This window comes from Ailuropoda melanoleuca, chromosome 3 (assembly GCF_002007445.2).
Source record: "Ailuropoda melanoleuca isolate Jingjing chromosome 3, ASM200744v2, whole genome shotgun sequence".
NCBI classification, from domain to species: Eukaryota; Metazoa; Chordata; class Mammalia; order Carnivora; family Ursidae; genus Ailuropoda; species Ailuropoda melanoleuca.
In genome coordinates, this window is record NC_048220.1 from 50,898,789 (window position 1) to 50,922,796 (window position 24,008).

Here is a 24,008-nt window from a genome sequence, read left to right on the forward strand (position 1 = left end):
AAGTAAATGCTTAGGGTAATGTGGATTAAGATGACAATATGGGCTATCCATTACTTCAAAAGAGTTTCTTAAAATTTTACTTTTATAAGCTCCTTGCTCTGCTAGTAGACCCACAAGAAGACACATAGATTCCCTTGACCCCATCCCCCTAATTCCCCTTCTATCTTGTGTCCATACCAAATTTTGTGATTTATCATTAGGTACAAATTACTAGTTAAGTGCAATAAAGATTCTTTTGAAAATCATTTTGGGACCCATATAGTTATTTTATGTACATAAAACCAGACAATTAAAGTTTCTTTATACTCATTGAAATTCTCAATTAAGCAGAATTCGGGGATGAAAGTTTCCAAATCTTGGTCTAAAGCCTTTTATGGAAACAACTTCATAATCTTTATTTGGATTTATATTAGTATGTATTTGTGTAAACTATAACTTCTAATTATGAAATATCTGGCCCTTTAGGCTTCTAGGGACATTAAAAGTGTGACAAAATTTCTGGGCTGTCAGTACTTACAGATTTTTCTTCCCTCGTTCCTTCGTTCCCTCATTCCTTCCTTCCCTCCTTCTCTTCTCCACGCCACCCCCTTTCTTCTTCTTCCTCTTCCACTTCTTCCACTTTTTCTTTTTCTTTTTTTAAAAGATTTTATTTATTTATTTGACAGTGATAGAGACAGCCAGTGAAAGAGGGAACACAAGCAGGGGGAGTGGGAGGGGAAGAAGCAGGCTCCCAGGGGAGGAGCCTAATGGGGTGCTCAATCCCAGGACCCCGGGATCACTCCCTGAGCTGAAGGCAGATGCTTAACGACTGAGCCACCCAGGCGCCCCAAGTCAACAAATTTTTAATGACCATCTATTCTGTGAAGGGATGTAAGGTTCATAAAGGCAATGTCCATCATGTTTGTCACTGTATCTCCAATGCCAACTATGGTGTATTGCAAATAAGGGACAACCCAAAAGTATTAGGTAAAGAGATGTGAGTAAAGGTCCTATACTAAAGCGGTGAAATACAGAAGAATCAGTATAAGCTTTAGATGTGGGCTCAAATCCCAGTTTTCCTAATTATTATCAAGTGATCTGTAGCAAGTTGCTTAACTTTTTTAGGTAAGTGGAGATAATATCTGTTTTATAAGGATTATAAAAATTTAGGAAGGTGATAGTTCACTAAAACTCCTACTGAGTGTATAGTATGTTCCAGGGACTGTGTTTCAAAATACAGGGCTTTAAAAATTCGGTGGATTATAATAACTGTTCTTTCTTTCTTTCTTTTTTTTTTTTTTAAAGATTTTATTTATTTGTTTGTTTATTTATTTATTGAGAGAGAGAGAACAAACAAGGGGAGTGGCAAAGGGAGAGGGAGAAACAGGCTCCCCGCTGAGCAGGGAGCTGGGGGGGGGGCTCAATCCCAGGACCCAGAGATCATGATCTGAGCCAAACGTAGATGCTTAACTGACTGAACAACCCAGGCACCCCTATAATTCCTATTCTTAAGAAATTTCCACATAATAATATAAGACAAGTCACAGAATATTATGGAAATATGAGTGTTCAAAGTAGGGAAGAATGAAATGTGTTTGAGGGAATCAAGAAAGGAGGTGGCATATGAAATGGTCCTTAAAGTAGTTAGAATTTCAACAATTAAATGGGTAGGCATGTCCCGATAAAGCAAAGAGAACGTTAGCAGAGAGGTAGAAAGGTTCTGAGTGTGACTGAAAAAAAGGCCAGTTACTCTTAGCTGAAATGGAGGGTTGATACAGTAAGTAACGAGAGATACATAAGAAATGTGGGGTGGGAACATATTGTTGGTGTCAGGTTCTGGAATCCAATAGACAATGAGCAATTCCAGGGGGCAGGCCTATGGAATAACAGGATCCTAAGGTGGAAGTGCCCAGGAGTGGAGAGACCTGATACAAGAGGCTATTGCGCTATTTTGTCTAAGAGATAATAAAGGCCTGCAGAGAGGGGAGGGCAGAGAGAATGGAGGAGACGCTCCACACAGAAGCACTGTGCTGAGGGGCCCCAGTGACTGGAACTATTTATACGGATGGGTAAGTCGCAGGAAGGTGTCGTTTTAGATTTTGAATATGGGTCGGCTTTGAGGTTTGGGTTGCACCTCGCTGCCACAGTCTCTTTTTTCAGGTTCACCTCTTCTCTCCAGCTCCCTCTCTCTCCACTAAGTAACCGGGCTTTCTACCCCCAACCTGACCCTGCGTTTATCGTCACCCCACAATCCTGCTTCCCACTGGTGCTTCCCATAGTACTCTGGCAGACAGGACGGCCACAGGTCAGGTTCTGGCCTGTAGGACACTCCACCCGCCAGATCCCCTATCGCCTTCGCCTGTGCAGCTTCCATGCTTGCGCCCCCATGGCCCTTGGACCAATAGGCAGGCCCTAATTCTGGGACTCGACTGGCTATTGGTTGGCCGAGCCATGGTGAGAGATGGTGCGGTGCCCGTTCTCCGCAGCAGCAAGAGCTGTGGGAGGTTGTTAAGGCGACCGTTCGTGACGTAGCCCCGTGAGGCCGAGCAGCGCCCAGATGATTGGTTAGACGATCGGACGATCCTCTCTCATTGGTCGTAGGCTCAGCCGGCCCCGAGTGTGCGTGTGGCGAAGGTTCCTTCCGCTTCGCGTCTCCGTTGACTGGAGACAGTCGGAGCGCCGGCGCCCTGGTTCGGTGGCCTCTAGTGAGATCCGGAGGTGAGGCGGGCGGTGGCAGCGAAGGGGGGCCGGGGCGGCGGGGAGCGGGACAGTGGTGGGTGGAAGCGGGATTAGGGTCGGGTTGATGGTGGTTCTCGGGCTCCGCCTGGCCTTGAGAAGGGGCAGCCGGCAGCTCCTGCGGACCTGGCGGGAGGTGCAGTGGCGGCTTTGCGGGCGTGGTGGCCCGCTCCAGCGGAGACTGTAAGGAGACGTCCTTGAGGCGCGGCCGGCCGAGTGGCGGCCCGCACCAGTGCTGGGGGAGCCCGGCGGCCAGGCTGGGCCTGAGGGGCGGGCGGCGGGCGGCGGGCGGGCTTCTTGGCTGCCGTCGTCACCGTCAGTGGACCGGCGGGGCGTAGCCGCGGTCGCCCGCACAGTCCGAAGTAGTCTTTGTAGGCTGGTAGTCAAGATCATCGGGGCGGAAAGGGTGCCAGTGACCTCGGAAGCCCTTCGATTCGAGAAATGCTGAGAGTGCGTGTGTGTGAGGTGCGGGGCCCGCAGCTAGCAGAGAGGCCGCGAGAAGGTCTATCAGGTGCAGGCGTTCAGAAGCCCAGGCGCTGCTATTCGGTCAGCACCTTTCTTTAAAGTGATGGGGGAAGATTTCCATAAAATTGCTGCTGACTGACACAGAGCCAAGAAAGAACCGTGGATGTGCAGAGAAGCGCCGGGTCAGGAGAGACGAGTTGAGAGGATGCGGAGCCCAATGTAGGGACTTGCCCAAGGACTTAAAGAATTTTTCTTCTACTTCTCACCCCCACCCCCTTCTCCCTCCTCATTTTTCTTTTTTTTGTAAGGGGCTTTAGGCTTGGTGCTGAGGTAGTTGAGCCCAGATCTTGTGTGTTTTTCAGAGTTATTTGGTTTGGGTTAGGGAAGACCTTGGAGGTTCAAATATAGAATAGTCAGTTTCTGCGGTAGGAGAAGGCAGATGTACTCCATCTTAAATGGTCGTCTGAAATACTTCATAGCTTGGTTGAGGACATGCCGTCTTAGAGTTGGTCCTGAGAAGTCATAGGAAACATTTGTTTCTGGCTATATTAAATAATCATGCATAATTTCATCATCTTAATGCGGAGAATGTATTTTTTTGCTCATGAATATATTTTAGTCTCCATGCAGTGAGGGACAGTTTCTGATTTAGAGGTAATCTGGCAAAGGCCTGGAGCGTACTCTGGGATCGACTGGTTTTTGAGGGCCTGCTTTGTTGGGTCTTTCCAGGATTTGTGATAAAACTTGGTAGTAAGGACAAATGAGATTTAGTAACATGAAGTTTAAAAAATGTTCAAAGATTAATCATTAACATATGAGGCTCATGTGTAGCATGAGCCTTTCAGGATGAAGTGTGTAATGTGCTCACACGTGCCCTTCTTATTCTTGTATAATCTACTTTTTATTTTTTATTTATTTATATTTATTCATTTATTTTAAAGATTTTATTTATTTATGTGACAGAGAGGCAGCGAGAGATGAACACAAGCAGGGAGCCCAATGTGGGGCTCAGTTCCAGGATCCTGGGATCATGCCCTGAGCCAAAGGCAGACACTTAAGGACTGAGCCCCCAGGCGCCCCTATAATCTACTTTTTAAACCATGGGTGGATAACTGCTTATATATCAATATCTGTTTAGGTTGACCCATATGAAATTGCAGGCAGGTATTTGAAATTTGACTTTTTTTTTTTTTTTTTAACTTACAAAAGTAGTAGTTTCCTATGGTTCCACTTAACACTTGTCTTTGTCAAAGAACTTTGGATCTCAGTCTTAGTAAGTGAATAAAGAGAGATGTGACTTAAAAAATAAAGAAAGATGTGAATTACTCACAAGTGTGTAATAGAATGGGGTGTAGAATCCAGGTTTCCTGATTTCCAGCATAAGATTTTTTTCCCCCTAGGATACTAGGTTGAGCAACAGAATGCTAGATCCTGTTGGAACTAAAAATGATTCAGTGTAAGACATGGTTCTTTTCTTCAAAGAGTCAAAATGTACACAGCAATTAATTTGAGAGCTGTGTAAGTTAGTGTATAATCAAATGCTAGGATGTATAGTGCAGGAGGAGTGCAGGGTGGGAGGAAAGAGAGAGAGATGGGTGCCAAAGCATCCTTTTCTGCAATTGGCTGTGGTAGGTGGTTTCTATAACACACTGGACTGGAGTTTGAGGATTCCATTGAATTTAAATCATCTTTTCTTTTGAAGAATCTGTGAAATGTTTTTGGCATATTTCAGTGTGCATAAGTAAGGCATACATTGCCTGTTTAGCTTGATTTTTTTTTTTTTCAAAGTAAAACGTTTTTACTGCAGCATGGCCTAAATAGTGTCCATTGAATTTGCATGAGCTGTCCCATAGCCTGCTTACGCCACTTGCAACTGCTGATGAAGGTGGAAGACTGGATTCTTTCTCATTTAAATACTTTGCATAATCACAGGGAAATGGGCAGGGTGCTCTTGAGAAATGAGATGGTGTACAATTATGGTTATTTTTTACACACCTTGTATGTTCTTTTACTAAGTTTTTTATTTCCGAAGAGGTGAGCTTCTCTGTGTTTGGGGCTGGTTCACAGAATCATCTATAATTTTTTTCTGAATGTTGCAAAGATGAGTTTATACCTAGGAAAGAAATGTCCCAGAATTGACAATGCTACCATGAAATCTTTTAAAGGGACAACATAATGTGCCTAATAAATAATTATGGGTTAATGATGCTAAACCAATTTGTGGTCAAATTGGGGTGCCTTCCTGCTAGCAGCTGAGATTTTAATTGAACTGAATTAACTTTTTAATAGTGAGGAATGCATTGACTTAATAGGGAATAATCTAAGTTGAGAGTTACTTGGTGGGGAGAGAGTGTTAGAAATCGTTTTAACCTAGTGTTGATATGTATTTTTAGTTGATTCATTTTCTGAAACATTGATGCTAATTGATCCTTGAGACCAGTTTGTAGGGGTTTGTTTTTTGTTTTTAAATATAAGAAGGATGTTATGTGTTAGAAAACTGTCCTGAAAATCTAGGCTTTTATGAGGCTTTTGGTTGTAATGAAGTAGGATTCAGATCTAATATACGATTAACACTTTCCAAAGCTCAAAGTCCAAGTCCCTGCTCATTTAATAGAAACTATTTTTGTTATTGTTCATTTTTTAAAATTAATTAATTAATTTTTTAAAGATTTTATTTATTTATTTGACAGAGAGACAGCCAGTGAGAGAGGGAACACAGCATGGGGAGTGTGAGAGGAAGAAGCAGGCTCCTAGCGGAGGAGCCTGATGTGGGGCTCGATCCCAGAACACCGGGATCACGCCCTGAGCCAAAGGCAGATGTTTAAGGACTGCGCCACCCAGGCGCCCCTATTGTTCATTTTTTAAAACAGGGTATACAATGTAGCCTCTCTTCCCTACCCCATTTCCCTTTAATATGTTCCCTGAATGCTCTAACGGGGGTGGGGGGCAGTGCTAGCAGGTGGGCAGTTATATTTATATCTTGTTGGCTTAAAGTCATTTTTAGGGCTATTTCAAGATTGGTCAATAAAATACATGCTACTGTAGTTTATGAGTTTATTTTTAATTAAGCAGGTTTTTGTTGAGCAACTGCTGGGTGTGGGTGCAAGGTTCTGGAGGATAAAATGAACAAGACTCAGGGAGGAAGGTTGAAAAAGCATGAATAAACACAGGCAGATGCATGCCACATTTATAGAACTTAGTGACTGCCAGCTTTTTAAAATTGAGACCCACAGTAAGTAATGCATGTTATGTTGGAACTACACACACTCATGTACTTAAGAAATAATACCCACCCGTGCTATATTTTTACCTACAGCTATTTTTTTCTATTCTATTTTATTAAACAATGTTTGTTCTGACTCACAAGTTGATTTCATGATTGAATTGACCCTGTGAAAGGTTGTCACCTGCAGTGGGACAGCCAGCTGTCCAGTGGGGGCCTGGTGCAGCTGAAGTGGGGGGAGCATCGTGTGACCCAGTGGGGGATGATGTTCAGGAATTGCTTTGGTTCCTAAAAGCTACTCTTAATTTTCTTTCCCCTAACCCTTTAGATAGAGTAATTAACTTTCTTTTTCTTCATTTGTTGCCTTTAAATTTTCTGTCTTCAACAAATGAGTCATTTTCTTAGTTATTACCATGAGCACAAGATTCATTTGAATTCTTGCCAGTGTGTCAGTCAGTAGCCTTACTTTTTAAATCTTAACTTGAAATAGATTTTTATGGGTAGTTAAATATGCTTTATTGTAAGCATTAATTTTAGTTTAAGAAGGCTTACAAGTTCCTGTGTTAGAGACCAGTGACTCTATCAGTTTTTTTTAAAAAATCAGAATATCAAAATTATTGTAATTTAGCCAACAGACATGGGGAAGTTTAGGCATGGTAGTCATTTGATCAAAATTACCTGTATGTTCTCCAGGGGCGTCTGGGTGGCTCAGTTGGTTAAGCTTTTGACTCTTGATTTCCGCTCAGGGGTGATCTCAGGGTCATGAAATTGAGCCTTACGTCAGGCTCTGTGCTCGGTGGAGAGTCTGCTTGGGATCGTCTCTCTCTCTCTCTCTCTCTCTCTCTCTCTCTCTCTCCCTCTCCCTCTCCCTCTGCCCCTGCCCCTCTGTGTGCTCTCTCTCTTTTTTTTTCTCTCTCGCTCAAATAATCTTAAAAAAAAAAACTACCTGTATGTTCTGTTGGGAATTTTTGAATGTCATAGACATTGGCCAGCCATCCTCTTCCTCCAGTACTGTTGTGGCATTTTATTAGCTGTAAAATTTGGAAAAGACTTTTCTCTGGTGACAGCAAGGGTATTAAGTTTTATTAAACATCATTTTGCTGGTAACATTATTCCATATGTTGGATGGGTTGGAAAAGCCTAGTGGGCCCCTGCCTTTGAGGAGGACACTCAGCGAGTAGATTGTTTGATGTTTGCCTTTTGCATAACCGGAATGTGGAGAATGCAGCGGGTGCTTATGGGCATTTTATACCAGGGTAATTAGAAAACAAATGTGAATAGTTGTTTCTCACTTTTTCCCCCCCTGCTTTATTGCTTTCCTCCTTGGCTCAGATAATAGCATAGGCTGAAATATTTATTTGGTTTCCTCATAAATGCTTGAATTCATACAGCTCGTAAGAAATAGCTAGTTTTAAGTTGGTTGGTAGTGACTACTAGAGGATTTAAGTTTTGTGAGTAAAAAATATCAGAGTCCTCTTATTTTAATTTTATAATTATTTTCTAGAACTAATAAAGAACACTATCAAATAGTGTTATTCATATGTATAAGACACCATGCCTACAAAAGCAGTGTTTACAGTGAAAAATCTTAAAATCTTTTCCTAAAAATACAGTGAGCTGTGTACTCAGCCTAATATTCCTCACACTTGATATTCCTTTCAGGACCCAAGAATTCTGTAGCTACAATGTTGTCAAGACTTTTCCGAATGCACGGCCTTTTTGTGGCCTCTCATCCCTGGGAAGTCATAGTGGGGACAGTGACACTGACCATCTGTATGATGTCCATGAACATGTTTACTGGTAACGATAAGATCTGTGGTTGGAATTATGAGTGTCCGAAGTTTGAAGAGGTTTGTGAAATTAATTTGATATTGACTAAATTACGTTTTCGGTTTCTGAAGATTCCTCTTAGTGACCATATAATCAGAAAAGTTACAAGTAAAATCTTTACCTTAGTATTCATGAACTTACCTCAATTTCTATTTACTTATGTAGTTTGGAAATACACTTTTTGCCTTTTCTGCATAAAATGACTGTAATCGACTTTACTTGAGAAAATAATAGCTTTAAAAGTGACAACAGAAAAATGATTGGCTTTAAACAGTGGGTTGTTTAAAAATTGGATTTAATTTTTGAGTTGCATGTTTAGTATTTTTATTTGACTTGTGTCGTGCCTATATTTATATTTTATGGTAATATACAAACTAATGATGCATACAAAATAAAAATTCTTACTTTTAGTTGCTTATTTTAAAAGGTACAACTATTGGGATATTTTTTCCTGTCTCTTCCAATAGGATGTGTTAAGCAGTGACATTATAATTCTGACAATAACACGATGCATAGCAATCCTGTATATTTACTTCCAGTTCCAGAATTTACGTCAACTTGGATCAAAATATATTTTGGGTAATGATTTTATACATTTAGCTTCTTTGTGCTATCAAATTTTTGATTTGCTTTGTGAATACATAATTTTGTTTGTTCAAATCATATATATGGAAATGTATATATTGCTTAAAGTGCACTGTGCACTCATTTAGTGGTTTCCCTATTGGGAGTAAATATTCTGATATTTGAGATATTAATAATCTGGAGAAAATAACATGTCTTTCAGAATATTATATGAGATTGTATGTTACTATTTTTGTAATAAAGGGTGATTTTTTTCCATTTGAATTTTGTCATTTTAGGTATTGCTGGCCTCTTCACAATTTTCTCTAGTTTTGTGTTCAGTACAGTTGTCATTCATTTCTTAGATAAAGAATTGACAGGCTTGAAGTAAGTATTTAAAACTTAAATACACATTTTTTTCAAAATATATTAAGAACTGTTCTCCAAGTTATAAAGTATTATATACATTTCAAAAAGTTTATAGGAAATATGAGGAAAATTTTCATGCTGTCATTTAGCTAATGTTAATAGCCGTTAACATTTTGGTATATATCCTTTCCTACTTTTTTTTACACTTAAAAATTCTGCGATCATTTAACTTCTTTATGCCTTTATAACTTCTTTATGCGTAATAATAGTTTATCGACATCTTTGCATTTCTGTATTGCTAAACTAAATTATTTATGTTGGTTGTTTAGTATTCCCCTGAATGAATATATTGTAGTTCATTTACTTAATCCTCTAGGATTGGATTGTTAGGTTATTTAATGTCCTCTATTAATAATACTGTGAAGAATGTCTGTGTGGCTAAACTTGTGTTCATATTCATTCTTAGGATATATTCCCGGGAGTGAGATAGTGGCTGTGTAAGTTTTTAGGGTTTTTGAGTGCCCTTATTGCCAAGTGTCTCTTCAGAAAGCTTGTTAATAGTTTACCCTTCCACAAATAGTGATTAAATGTTAAAAAATTATATATGTTCTACTTTTTCCCCCCCATGTTCATTCAAGGATATATTTTTTTTACTTAGGATGATATTTTGCTATAAAATTATTAAAAAGTATTTCTGTGTAAATACATTTACATTTATAAATATTTTGAGCAATGCATATATTTAGCTTTCGTGATGTCAAAGGGGAGTGAGTGTAAGGTGTACCTTTTGGGCTGCAAAAAGGTACACATACTAAAGAATCATACAGTGTGTGAAGCAGTTGTTTTATTTTAGAAAGTATTTTTAAGCCACATTTTTTCCTGTTAAATGTACCTGATCATCTTGATTTTTTTTTTCCAGTGAAGCTTTGCCCTTTTTCCTTCTTTTGATTGACCTTTCCAGAGCAAGTGCTCTAGCAAAGTTTGCCCTCAGTTCCAACTCACAGGTAAGTATTATTTTAAAGACATGAATGTTAATAGTATTCCTTTTTTTCGGTTTGTTTACATTAATAGAAAGCATTAATAGTCTCTTCATAGTTTAAGATTCAGGAATTGCCCACAGTTTTAAGTTTAATTTTCAAGTCTTAAGACTGGTCTTTCTAGGTGCCACAGGAACTGTCCCATTTACCTAACAACTTAATTATAATTCCATAGCTTCTGGAATTTGGAATCTTCCCCATTTTCCTATTTGAAGGTTTTAGGAATTAAGGTAGTAAGACTTTTGGGTAAGTAAGGGTATATACCTATTGAAACCTATCAGAGAACAGGACAGGATGTAATAGAAGAGAGTCTCAGGGTAGATTTATTTCTAACACTTCAGCATTAACCCTAGCATTATTTTCCATCTAAAGTTTTATCTTGGTGTTCATTAGTCACTTTAAATAAACTAACATTTTTAATAATCTTGCAGCAGAGTACCTGAGTATAAAATAGCATGCAGTTCTGCCTTGATTATGTATTTGATGAATGTCTCAACCACTTGAGCATGTTGACGAAAATATGGTTTAGGTTAAATAATGTTAACAAGGTCTCAAAAAATTTGCAACTAAGAACTGTCAATGGTAGCCAAATATAAAACATTATAGTATTTCATTATGTGGTATTTAAATGGCAGGATTGATGCACCGCCCCAGAGGAATCTTCCCAGTAGCATCTCATTCAGTGGAAAGGGAAAGCAGGACACTGTACATGACCTTTTTCTTAATCCGTTGCGTCTGGAATGCCTGTTAGTGGTATTATATTGTCTCTTTTACTCTTTGTATAGCAAATTAGATTTTAGAGGCCCTAGGATGCTCTCTAATGTTTTTGAAAGTTGTTTTGTACCTTACCCTTACTGATACGTTTGGTTTGTGTTTTAGGATGAAGTGCGGGAAAACATCGCTCGTGGAATGGCAATTTTAGGTCCAACATTCACCCTTGATGCTCTTGTAGAATGTCTGGTGATTGGAGTTGGTACCATGTCAGGTTTGTAAGCAATTATAAATATATTTTAAAATAAGTTTGTAGATGAAGGGAAAAAGGAACATCTTAGATTGCATTGGTTATTCTTAAATTCTGACTTTAAAAGTCTGACATTACTCTTAAAAGGTTTTAATTGAATGAGCATGTGGGTTTATCTGACTTTGTCTGCTTTAGTGAAAACTTAGTAGCAGGTTACTGATTTATTTTTCACTAATGCCACCTTCTCTTTCTATGCTTGACTCTTCTCATGATTTAGTAGTGTTTGCATTTGTTTTTTTGTTTAGTTTTTAACCAAGATTGTATTCCACGGTTCATCTGGAAAGCACCTTCCAGCACCTGGTGTTGCCCAGACTAAATTAGTGACTTGGTTCCTTGTGTTTTAATTGTCATGTAGGAGACAGTGAAGAGTCAGGAGTGGGCCAGATCTATATTAGATCCACCTAATAGGCTGGTAGGGAAGATTTAATCAGATGGTACAGTACATCTTTGCAAGTACCTAGCATTAGTCTCAACACATGTTTCTTAATCCTTAATTGGATAGTAGAGAGTTAGATGCTAAATATCAAACATAGGACTCCATGATATAGGACAAAAATTGTGGCCTGGCATGGGAATTTGCCAGAATGAATATATCATGCTGTTGTTAAGGTTTCCTAATCATTAAGACTAGACTTTATGGCTTTCTCAGGGAGCTACCCTTTGTAACTACAGTTCTAGGCTATTCCTTGGGAGGCATGGGTGGCTTAGTCGGTTAAGTGTCTGCCTTCGGCTTAGGTCATGATCCCAGCGTTCTGGAATCGAGTCCTGCTTCCCCCTCTGCCTGCCACTGCCCCCGCTTGTGCTCTCTCTCTCTCTCTCCGACAAATAAGTAAAATCTTTTTAAAAAAATGAACATTCCCTAAAATCTACTTTTGAGGTATAGTTTTGAGTTTTGATAAAGATACAGTTATTAAACCACCACACAATCAAGAAAAATGTTTTTGATTAGGTGAAAATATACCTATGTGATTTTATTCAAATAAAGGTGAAGGTGAAGAAGATTAGCCGGGAACTGGTAGTAGGCCATGAAACCAAGGTTATTCACTTGAAACTGATGTGGAAAGTAGGGTGATGAATTTTGCCATGCTGGGTCAGAGAAGTAGACAAAGGACATGATGAGATTTATAATTGGAAAAGCCAGTTTGGAGACATATACAGCTATACAGAAATGCTATAATTAGGGATTTGGCTTAGGGTAGAAAAGGACAGGTTTAACACATATTAATGAGGAAGTAACCCTTTGGAAATCCACTAAAAAGGAAAAAAGTTTAACATCTTGGAAGTATATAGATTGGTGCTGTTTGTGTAGTAGCAGAGTGGCACAGAGAGACTGTTCTGAGATGGAGTAAGGAGGAATGCCTGGGACATATGGCAACAGTAGTAGTTACTGCTGTACAGAGGGAAACAGCTGATAACTAAGTGGTAAAGGCATTGGTCAAGTATTGTTTCTGTGGTCTCAAGTTAGAAAAGATGACATTTAGCTACTGTGTAAAGTATAGTTTGTTCATAATGTTTTTATTGTTGTATATTCTCTTGAATCTCCACATTTCAGGGTAATTGCTGTAAATTTTTTTTTGAAGTATAGTTGACACAATGCTGTAGAATTTTAAGAAAAATACAGTGTGTTTTCATTTTATTAGTCAAATGATCTATAATAAGTCAAAAATAAAATATACTGTTGAGTTTCTTATATTCTAGTTAGCAGTTTTATAAGATGAGGGAATAACTATTTACATTTCAAAACATTTTTGTATTTAATATGAATGACATCAGAAATTGGTTTTATATTCAAGTTTATTTGTAATGTTGAGGGAATAGGATTTGTTAATCAAAGGTCTTTTTGAGCTCTAAAATTCTGTTACCGTCTATTTGAGAAGATTACCAAGTGATACCTTAAACATTTTGCAGTGTAATGTTCGTTAATTTTGGATCTTGAGTTGCGTTTGTACATTATTTTAATTTTTCAAACAGATGGGTGAAATTAACCAAAATTATAAGAACTTAAATAGATACAATAGAGAGTATACTGAAATTAGAGTTCAGTAGTACATATAACGTCTTATTATGGTACTGTATCAGGAATGGCATAGATGGTAGTAAGTTTTACTTTTTTTAAAGTCTCTGGTCCACAGGTGAATTGCTTTTCTGGTAAAGAGTGGAATTGGGTCTTAACTGTGGGAGGTTTGCACATTAGTGTAGCCTGGCCTTGTTATTCTTATTTCAAAACAGAGTACTACCATTTCATAAAGGGGATCATCAGATGTGTATTTAAGTTCAGCAACTGTGCCTGGCATTGTGACAGGTTTGAGACATGAGAGAAGACAAGTTCTCTTTCCTTGAGGGAGCTATTCCTGCTGTGCTCTAAGGCTTGGCATCACCTCAGAGTTCCTCCTCCTCCTTCCCGTAGATAGCAAAGAGCTTAATCTACTCATATTTATTTGTCTGTTTAGAGGAAAAGTCCCTGTGGTGTATGCCCTATCAAAACTACATGTACTTTACTAATTATACATTTAATTTTTCTCCAACCAGGGGTGCGTCAACTTGAAATAATGTGCTGCTTTGGCTGCATGTCAGTTCTGGCCAACTACTTCGTGTTCATGACTTTCTTCCCAGCTTGCGTTTCCTTGGTTTTAGAGGTAAGAGCAGTTCTTATTGATGGCATTAGTAGAAGAGTAATGTTTCCCATCACATCTGTTCACATAAATAAAATCAGTGCCTTCTAATGTAACACTGGTTTGCTTCGTAGCTTTCTCGGGAAAGCCGTGAGGGTCGTCCAATTTGGCAACTGAGCCATTTTGCTCGAGTTTTAGAAGAAGAAGAAAATAAACCAAATCCTGTCACTCAGAGAGTTAAGATGATTATGGTAATTACACAGTTTTCTTCTCCGTTTAGTATCTTTAGTTCCAATGTCATGTTTTGCTTTTTGACTTTTTTCTCTCCTCCTATTGTCTTTCTACAATTGTTGTCTCTTTCATCGATGTTTCTCTTCCTTTTTTTTTCTTGTTTCTCATTTCTTTGAGGCTTCTCATCTCTCTCCCCTAAACAGATTTTTCAAGTTCCTCCACTTTACCTTTGAAAACCTGTTCTTTGCAGTGTTTTCAGTAGTTCACTGGCCCACTGCTTTAGTCACAGAGCAAACATGGGTCTGTCTTTTCATGCTAAGGGGAGGCCATGGGACATAGTATTAGGTTATCCAGATGTTAAGGATGAGAAGTTTAGGTGCCATTGATATGCAGAGGATACATAATTTATAACATTTTATTTCAGTCTCTAGGCTTGGTCCTTGTTCATGCCCATAGTCGCTGGATAGCTGATCCTTCTCCTCAAAACAGTACGGCGGAAAATTCTAAGGTTTCTTTAGGATTGGATGAAAATGTGTCCAAGAGAATTGAACCAAGTGTTTCCCTCTGGCAGTTTTACCTCTCTAAGTAAGTTACCTGAGACCTGCTTTGTTGTGTATTAATAATAGCACCCTGTGGTGCTATTATTAGATTATGGCTTTTTTTTTATTTCTGAGTAATAACATTTTAATTTGCTTTCTTTTATTTAGAATGATCAGCATGGATATTGAGCAAGTTATTACCCTAAGTTTAGCTCTCCTCCTGGCTGTCAAGTACATCTTCTTTGAACAAGCTGAGACAGAATCAACACTCTCATTAAAAAACCCTATTACAGCTCCTGTAGCGACTCCCAAAAAAGTCCCAGATGATTGTTGTAGACGTGAACCTATACTGGTCAGAAATAGCCAGCAAGTCCATGCAGCGGAGGAGGAGACAAGGATAAAGAGAGAAAGAAAAGGTGATTTCTTGTTCTCTTTACTTTCTATTCTTCCAATACTGATTTGTCAAGAAATTGAGTTCATTTTAAAACTTATGTTCACATCCTTCCCACCGTCTTCTAGGACTGGGCTCGGGGTCTCCAGGGTGTGGTAGGGGGGAAAGAAAAAACAAAACAAAACGTATGTTCGCAGTTGTGAGATTTCTTTTGATCTCTTGAACAGTTGAGGTCATAAAACCCGTAGTGGCAGAAACTGACACCCCAAACAGAGCTACGTTTGTGGTTGGTGATTCCTCCTCGCTTGATACTTCGCTGGAACTAGAGACACAGGAACCTGAAATTGAACTCCCCATGGAGCCTCGACCTAATGAAGAATGTCTACAGATACTTGGGAATGCAGAGGTGAGGAAAATAAAATTAACTCAAGCTTTGTATCTTTCTTAAGAAAAGGAGCTTTTTATTTAATTAGAGGAAGGGCAGAAGTTAGAGCTCCTGAGTTCCTACGAGTTCTGGGCGCTGTGTTGTGTGGTTTATAGGTAGTGGCCTTATCTATTTATTTCCCACAACCTTGTGAGATAGTTGGAATTATCTCCATTTTTCAGAGAAGAAACTGAGGCTCCAGGAGGCTTAAGTATTTCCCAAAGTAATACTTTTAGGAATGGAAAAGCTGGGATCAGGAGTCCAGGATTTACAGACTCAAAGTCAATGCTCTTTGTATTTTATTAGTGTTTGCCAGAGAGATAAGCCACTACTCTGTTCTCCTGAGTTTTGGGGCCTAGAAAAGGCTTAACTCAAAAATGAGCTTCAAAGACAGAAGAGTTTTTTTTTGTTTGTTTGTTTTTGGTTTTGCTTTTAAAGTAAGCTTGATGCTCACGAGGAAGCTTGTTTTCCTTTCCGGCATGTGAATGGGTGTTCTGCCTGCATGACCATGAGTCCGTTCATGCTTTAGTGTGAACATTGTGTTCCATCTGTATCTGCCTAACCTGGTTCATTCTTAATTTATGTGCACATGAGTGAGAGTCGCATCAGGTTTTTCTTTCACTTTCCCTCGTTCCTATTAACGTGTGTATTGATATTTGAACTGTCTTGCTATATACAGGGTTAACAAAATTTAGAGGATGGGATTCAGAATCTTAATTGTGAATTTTTTTTTCTACAAACTTCACCTGAAGAATTTAGTGTTTTGGTTTTACATTTGTTAAGTGTCATTTTTTTAAAATTTTTTTTTTTTTAAAGATTTTATTTATTTATTCGACAGAGATAGAGACAGCCAGCGAGAGAGGGAACACAAGCAGGGGGAGTGGGAGAGGAAGAAGCAGGCTCATAGCAGAGGAGCCTGACGTGGGGCTCGATCCCATAACGCTGGGATCACGCCCTGAGCCGAAGGCAGACGCCCAACCGCTGTGCCACCCAGGCACCCCTAAGTGTCATTTTTATAAGGAATTTGCTTTCATTTCGATATTCTTATTTTCATTCGAATCATCTCCTTTAGAACTCCAAAAGTTCTTTGGGTTCTCCTCTACTGAGAGATTGTATTAAATGATTTATTTGTTATGAAGAATATGAAATGCACTTCTTCAGTTTTTTTGTCATCCCCTTCCCACCAATCCCTTCCATTTTTTTTCTTTCATTTCTTTAGAAAGGTGCAAAATTCCTTAGTGATGCTGAGATCATCCAATTAGTTAATGCTAAGCACATCCCAGCTTACAAATTGGAAACTCTGATGGAAACCCACGAACGAGGTGTATCTATTCGCCGACAGTTACTTTCCAGAAAACTTCCAGAGCCTTCTTCTCTCCAGTATCTACCGTATAGGGACTATAATTACTCCTTGGTATGTTGTTTTCTTGGTTTGGGAAAGTTTGCTTTGAAGCTTTTATTCTTGTAGCTTTACTCTTAAGCTTTTTAGTGTTTTTCTTGACTAGTCTTTTATATGTACACAGTGTTATAAGACATTTTTAAAAAATCATTTTAGTGTGTTTTTGTATTCTGCTTATGATTGTAGGTCCTAGAAATTAAAAATATTTTTCCTGTTGTTTATAGTTGTTCCTCAGTGATTTTAGTATTTTTAAATACTTTTTTTTAAAGGCATTTAATTAATTAATCTGTCAGAGAGAGAGAGAGTGTGTGTGTTTGTGAGCACAAGCGGGGAGCGGCAGGCAGAGGGAGAAGCAGGCTCCCTGCTGAAGGAGCCCGATACGGAAGTCGATCGCAGGACCCTGGGATCATGACCCGAGCCGAAGGCTTAACTGACTGAACCATCCAGGCATTCAAGTACTTTTTAAATAATTTACTTCTAAAGAGACAGTAAAAGGGGCGCCTGGGTGGCTCAGGTGGTTGAGCGTCCCAACTCTTGGTTTCAGCTCAGGCAGTGATCTCAGCGTCATGAGATCAAGCCCCGTGTTGGCCTCGGTGCTCAGCAGGGAGTCTGCTTGAGATTCTCTCACCTGAATAAAGAAATAAATAAAAGAAATAAATTTCTTTTATTTAAAGAAATAAAATCTTTAAAAAAAAGAATAAATAAAAGATTTTGTTGACGAATAAACTAAAGGTTTAAGTTTGAAGAAAACTATTAACGGCAAGGGCTGTGTATTTGCAATGTAGATATTCACCTGGTGCCTGACTTTACCTTTTAGGTGATGGGAGCTTGTTGTGAGAATGTTATTGGATATATGCCCATCCCTGTTGGAGTGGCAGGACCTCTGCGCTTGGATGGAAAAGAGTTTCAGGTTCCGATGGCAACAACAGAAGGTTGTCTCGTGGCCAGCACTAATCGAGGCTGCCGAGCAATAGGTGTAAGTTGGCATTTATATTTTTGCCTGTTCTAAGATAGGCCCTTAGGCCAGGCAATGAGAAGAGACTTGGAGACAATCAAGGACACCTTTTGCAACAAGCAGAAGTGTTTGCAGGATTAACATGTGCTTCTGTAACATCCTCTGCGTAGCTTGGTGGAGGCGCCAGCAGTCGAATCCTCGCAGATGGGATGACTCGTGGCCCAGTGGTGCGTCTTCCCCGTGCTTGTGACTCTGCGGAAGTGAAGGCCTGGCTTGAAACACCTGAAGGGTTCACAGTGATGAAGGAGGCTTTTGACAGTACCAGCAGGTACGTGTGGGGATTTGTATATGCATTCATGTTTATTTCAGAGCCAGTGTCATCTTCTGTGGTCGCTAAATGTAACTGTTAACATACTGCCTGCTTCAGGTGACATAACAAAATATTAACTTTAAGTCCATTTATTCAAAATGAGTAATATTTATGCTTGGTTTGGGGGATGTGGGTGGGGACATAATGTTGATCCAAATGCATACCTCCATAGGAGTAAATAGAAAAAAACAGTGGGAGCTAGTAAGTTTCTGTGTTGGTTTTATAAAACTCACTCTGATTAGACTGTTACTTTGTCCTAGAAGAGTGTTGACTTAGAATTGCCCTAAGGAGGAATTGCCGGAAAGAAAGATTTTCCAAGCAGGATAGAAGTAAATATTTGTGTAGTAGATTTACTTTGAATACAGAAAATTAAATTTATAAAGAAGCATAATTAGTACAAACGATAGTCCCGTTTTATTTTATTTTTTTAGAGAGAGAGTGCACGTATGAATGAAGGGAGGGGCAGAGGGAGGAGAGAGAGAACCTCAAGCAGGCTTCACAATGCATGGAGCCTGACGTGGTGGGGCTCGATCCCACGACCCTGAGCTTGTGACTCAACTGAAATCAAAAGTTAACTGACTAAGCCATCCAGGCGCCCCATCGATAGCTCCATTTTAGTTTAAGCTCATATGTTTATTTATTTATTTACTTTGGACTTTTAAAGTTGGTCTGTGATGATGGCTGTCTGCTGCAGCCCTCTCCTCTTGCGGCATATAAGAGCGAAGTGGTTGAATTTGTGTTCTAACATAATGTTTAGCTAAAGAAGAAAATACATTTAGTAAGTAATCTCCATGAGCATTCTCTTACACGTAAAATAAATCAGCTGAGCTAGATTTTTAAGATAACTTCCATCTTCTCAACAAAATAACAAAATAAAAAATCTTTGGTTTTGTTTACAGATTTGCACGTCTACAGAAACTTCATATGAGTATGGCCGGTCGCAATCTTTATATTCGTTTCCAGTCCAGGTCAGGTGATGCCATGGGGATGAACATGATTTCAAAGGTGAGCCTGGATAGACTGTATTAGAACTTGCAACACTGATTGTCCCAGGGGAGGGGAACCGAGTGTTAGGGAGATTAGAGTGGGGAGCAGACCTGATGTTTATGTCCTTAATTTTTGAATTTTACGTCATGTATATATAGTACTTACTCAAGGGTTAATTGATTGAAAGATTTTTATTGAAAGCTAAATATTGATTCATATAACTCATCAGGCATTTCTTGACTAGTATTTATATTTGATATGTTTAGTTTCGATTTGGCATTATACGTGTTTTGGGTCTACTCAGAAAGGCTGGGAAGAATCTTGGTTAGTGCTTCTTAATTTTGTCCTATGACCCTTGAAAGCTCACCTCTTCTAGATACCTCAAGACTTGTATGTAAGAGGCCAGGTTCATGTGTATAATCCATTTATTTTAATTATTTCCTTAGAAGAAGATTGTGTATAGCTTACATTTTATTCTACTGATATTTGTTATTTACAAATATTCACAAATGTGAATATTAACACATTCACCAATGTGTTAGTCAATTAGGTTAGCAAAATTCATTTTGTGGTTTACCTGTATATGAGGACTGTTCTGAAAGAGAAAGAGGATAGTGACTAAATAGGTAGGTTTTAAACGTTGTTTAAAAATAAACAGTTCAATGGTTCCTCAAAAAATTAAGAAGAGAATTATGATCCAGCAATTTTACTTCTGGGTATTTACCCAAAAGAATTGAAAAGAGGGTTTCAGAGACTTTTTTGTACAGCCATGTTCATGGCAGCATTATTCACAATAGCCTAAAGGCAGAAGCAACCCAAGTGTTCACGGACAGATGAACGGATAAATAAAATGTGGTGTGTGCCTATAATGGGCTATAATTAAACCTTATAAATATAAGATATTCTCACATATGCTAAATGAACCTTGAGGATCACTTGCTAAGTTAAATAATCTGGTTAACAAAAAAGACAAATACTATGCAAGTTCATATTTATGAGGTACCTAGATTAGTTAAATTCATAGAGACAGGAAGTGGAAGGATGGTTACCAGGGGTTGACGAGAAAGGAAATAGGGAGTTGCTGTTTAATGGGATTGGAGTTTCAGTTTTGTAAGATGAAAAGAGTTCTGGAGATGGGCTGTACCACAGTGTGAATGTACTTAACACTACTTACCTGTACACTTAAAAATAGTTAAGATGGTAAATTCTGTATCACATATGTTCTGTTTATTTTTTAATTGCCAGTATGTTTTCAATTATTGAGGTACGTGTTGTTAGTTGAATTAATTTCACTTAATTGGAAGTCTTGTTTACATTTTTGTAAGGTAAATCCCAATGACTTTCATTTACAACAGGATTTACTTTTATGTCTGACTTCTCTTTACTGACTTGGTAACTTGGGCTTTTGGGTAACACTTGAATAACTAGAAGAGGTAATTTATTAGACATTGATCATGGGTTGAGTTACTCTCAGTGACATGATTATTATATTCTGAGTATTTTTAAATTCATTTTTAAATTAAATTTAACTTTAAAAAATTTTTTATTTAAATTCAATTTTGTTGACATATACTGTATTATTAGTTTCAGGGGTAGAATTTAGTGATTCATCAGTTGCATATACCACCCAGTGCTCATTACATCAAGTGGCCTCCTTAATGCCCATCACCCAATTATCCCTTTCCCCCCACCCACCTCTCCTCCAGCAACCCTTAGTTTGTTTCCTAGAGTTCAGCATCTCTTTTGGTTTGCCTCCCTCTCTGTTTTCATCTTATTTTATTTTTCCTTCCCTTCCCCTATGTTCATCTGTTTTGTTTCTTAAAATTCCACGAGTGATGTCATACGATATTTGTCTTTCTCTGATTGACTTATCTTGCTTAGCATAATACCCTCTAGTTCCATATGTTGTTGCAAATAGCAAGATTTCATTCTTTTTGATGGCTGAGTAATATTCCTGTGTGTGTGTGTGTGTGTGTGTGTGTGTGTGTGTGTGTACACTATATATATATGGTATGTGTGTGCGTGTATATATACCACCTCTTCTTTGTTCATCTGTGGATGGATATCTGGGCTCTTTCCATACTTTGGCTGTTGTGGACATTGCTGCTATAAACACTGGGGTAAAGGTGCCCCTTTTAATCACTGTGTTTGTATCTTTTGGATAAATACCAGTAGTGCAGTTGCTTGGTCATGGGGTAGCTCTATTTTTAACTTTTTGAGGAACCTCCATACTCAGTGCCTGCACAAGTTTGCATTCCCACCAACAGTGTAGGAGGGATCCCCTTTCTCCACATCTTCGCAAGCATCTGTCATTTCCTGAGTCGTTCGTTTTACTCATTCTGACTGATGTGATGTGGTATCTCATTGTGGTTTTTTTTTTTTTTAAATGATTTTATTTATTCATTCGACAGAGATAGAGACAGCCAGAGAGAGGGAACACAAGCAGGGGGAGTGGGAGAGGAAGAAGCAGGCTCATAGCCGAAGAGCCTGATGTGGGGCTCGATCCCACAACGCCGGGATCACGCCCTGAGCCGAAGGCAGACGCTTAACCGCTGTGCCACCCAGGCGCCCCTCATTGTGGTTTTGACTTGTATTTCCCTAATGCCAAGTGATGTTGAACATTTTTTCATGGGTCTGTTGGCCATTTGTAGGTCTTCCTTGGAGAAATGTCTGTTCATGTCTTCTGCCCATTTCTTGACTGGCTTTTTTGTTTTTTTTGGGTGTTGAGTTTGATAAGTTCTCTATAGATTTTGGATAGTAGCCCTTTATCTGGTAAGACATTTGCAAATATCTTCTCCCATTTTAGTATTCTCATTTACATCCCTGTTCATCAGTGACTACAAAGAACTTTGTTTTCATTCCCAGAAAGAAACAGTAGGAGTCTATACCTGACTGAGAAATTCACCATTGTGATGGCTAATAACTGCTGTTATCTTATGCTCACTTTATTTGAAGTATATTTATTGCATTTAGAAATATTATAGTTACTGTACTTATTAATATATTATTAGATACAAATAAAGCCTCTGATCTCTAAGTAACTTTGTGCATTTTAATTTTGTTGTATTGTTGACAGGGCACAGAGAAGGCACTTTCAAAACTTCATGAGTATTTCCCTGAAATGCAGATTCTAGCAGTTAGTGGTAACTACTGTACTGACAAGAAACCTGCTGCTATAAACTGGATAGAGGGAAGAGGAAAGTCTGTGGTTTGTGAAGCTGTCATTCCAGCCAAGGTTGTCAGAGAAGTGAGTGAGTGGATGATGATTTTCTTGTTATTCTCTAATTGGGTTAAAGATTAGGGAAAGGAATATTAAGTAAAATTTAATATATGGGCGTGTTTTATGTTAGAGATGACTGTTGTATCCTATCTTGCTCATCTGTGTGTGGCATTCACATGAAAACTTGACTGTACTCCTTATTGAGGACAGGGCTTCGGTGGGGCCGGATCTAAACTCTCTTGCTTTACCGAGAGTTAGATCTGGGTAGCATGCCCTGAATCTTCCGGGGGAACATGTAAAATGTGCACAACTCTGTTTGCTAGGTATTAAAGACTACTACAGAAGCTATGATTGAGGTCAACATTAATAAGAATCTGGTGGGCTCTGCCATGGCCGGGAGTATTGGAGGCTACAATGCCCATGCGGCGAATATAGTAACTGCCATCTACATTGCCTGTGGACAGGTGAGGGCTCCAGCCTCCACTTCTCTTTTGTACTTCTAAGGAAGAGAAGTTTTATACTTTACTTTTTATTTTTTTCAGGATGCAGCACAAAATGTTGGTAGTTCAAACTGTATTACTTTAATGGAAGCAAGTGGTCCCACAAATGAAGATTTGTATATCAGTTGCACCATGCCATCTATAGAAATCGGAACTGTGGGTGGTGGGACCAACCTGCTCCCTCAGCAAGCCTGTTTGCAGGTATGACACCATAGCCCCAAAGTCAGCTGACCTCAAGCCTAGTTCTGACGTGCTGGCATTCTGTTTCTGCCTGCCATCACTGCTCACTCACCTGTATTTTAGCCGGGCTTTTCATTCTTTTGCTTCTCACCAGCCTAACCTAGTGTGTCCAAGGAAGCATGTTGAGGCGTATGCTTAGTAAATTGAGAAAGTAGATTAAGATAGCAAGTGAATGTTCGTCTACTCTGAGTGAGTGCCCTGCAAACCAGGTTGTGGATGTTCTGTTCACTGTGGTATATATTATTTTCAGTACTGGCTGTCAGATCTTGGAAATCGAGTACTTCACTGGAGTCTGGTTCTGGTTTGATGCCATTGTAGTTGCCCTTCTTTTAGCTGGTAGAGAAGGAAGTTGTTGCCGTGACCCTAAGGGTGAGTTCTGCTATGTCTGTCCCTGGCTGCAGATGCTCGGTGTTCAAGGAGCATGCAAAGACAATCCTGGGGAAAATGCCCGGCAGCTTGCCAGGATCGTGTGCGGTACAGTAATGGCTGGGGAACTGTCGCTGATGGCAGCGTTGGCAGCCGGACATCTTGTCAAAAGTCACATGATTCACAACAGGTAAGACTTCAAGATTTATTTAACATGTTTTCCCTATACGTCAGAGATGCAGTACAAAAACCTACTATGCAGATACAGTAGTTCTAACTTAAAGTTCTGCGTTCTTGATATTTTGTATATCTTTGTCTTTCTCTGCCATAGGTCAAAGATAAATTTACAAGACCTCCAAGGAACTTGCACTAAGAAGGCTGCTTGAATAGCCTGAGGGCTCTGAACTGAAACATGGGCATTGGGTTCTAAAGGACTAACATAAAATCTGTGAATTAAAAAGCTCAATATGGTGTTATGTTGAGGATGAATAGACATGATCTGTGAGACGACTGCTTGGTGTTTGGCTCTTTCAGAATGGTCTGAGATCCT

General features: G+C 39.1%; 1 protein-coding gene across 1 annotated transcript; it reads left to right on the forward strand.

The window, feature by feature from the left end:
* Nucleotides 1-2,567: 2,567 nt before the first annotated feature.
* On the forward strand, nucleotides 2,568-23,844 carry HMGCR (3-hydroxy-3-methylglutaryl-CoA reductase). The gene is made up of 20 exons (XM_002917210.4): nucleotides 2,568-2,697; nucleotides 8,066-8,253; nucleotides 8,701-8,812; nucleotides 9,097-9,184; nucleotides 10,086-10,170; nucleotides 11,083-11,188; nucleotides 13,754-13,860; nucleotides 13,971-14,087; nucleotides 14,492-14,652; nucleotides 14,775-15,022; nucleotides 15,225-15,403; nucleotides 16,641-16,835; nucleotides 17,638-17,796; nucleotides 17,946-18,103; nucleotides 19,045-19,150; nucleotides 22,209-22,379; nucleotides 22,676-22,816; nucleotides 22,895-23,053; nucleotides 23,494-23,648; nucleotides 23,790-23,844. Exons 2-20 carry the CDS (start codon nucleotides 8,089-8,091, stop codon nucleotides 23,842-23,844), a joined length of 2,667 nt encoding a protein of 888 aa, XP_002917256.1. The 5' UTR covers nucleotides 2,568-2,697; nucleotides 8,066-8,088.
* Nucleotides 23,845-24,008: the final 164 nt, after the last annotated feature.

Bases quoted from the DNA above. Each gene is read 5' to 3' on its own strand.
- HMGCR (XM_002917210.4), top strand. From the start codon at position 8,089: ATGTTGTCAAGACTTTTCCGAATGCACGGCCTTTTTGTGGCCTCTCAT. The intron at 9,185-10,085 runs GTAAGTATTTAA...TTTTTTTTCCAG, and splicing joins AAAGAATTGACAGGCTTGAA to TGAAGCTTTGCCCTTTTTCC. The intron at 15,404-16,640 runs GTGAGGAAAATA...TCATTTCTTTAG, and splicing joins AGATACTTGGGAATGCAGAG to AAAGGTGCAAAATTCCTTAG.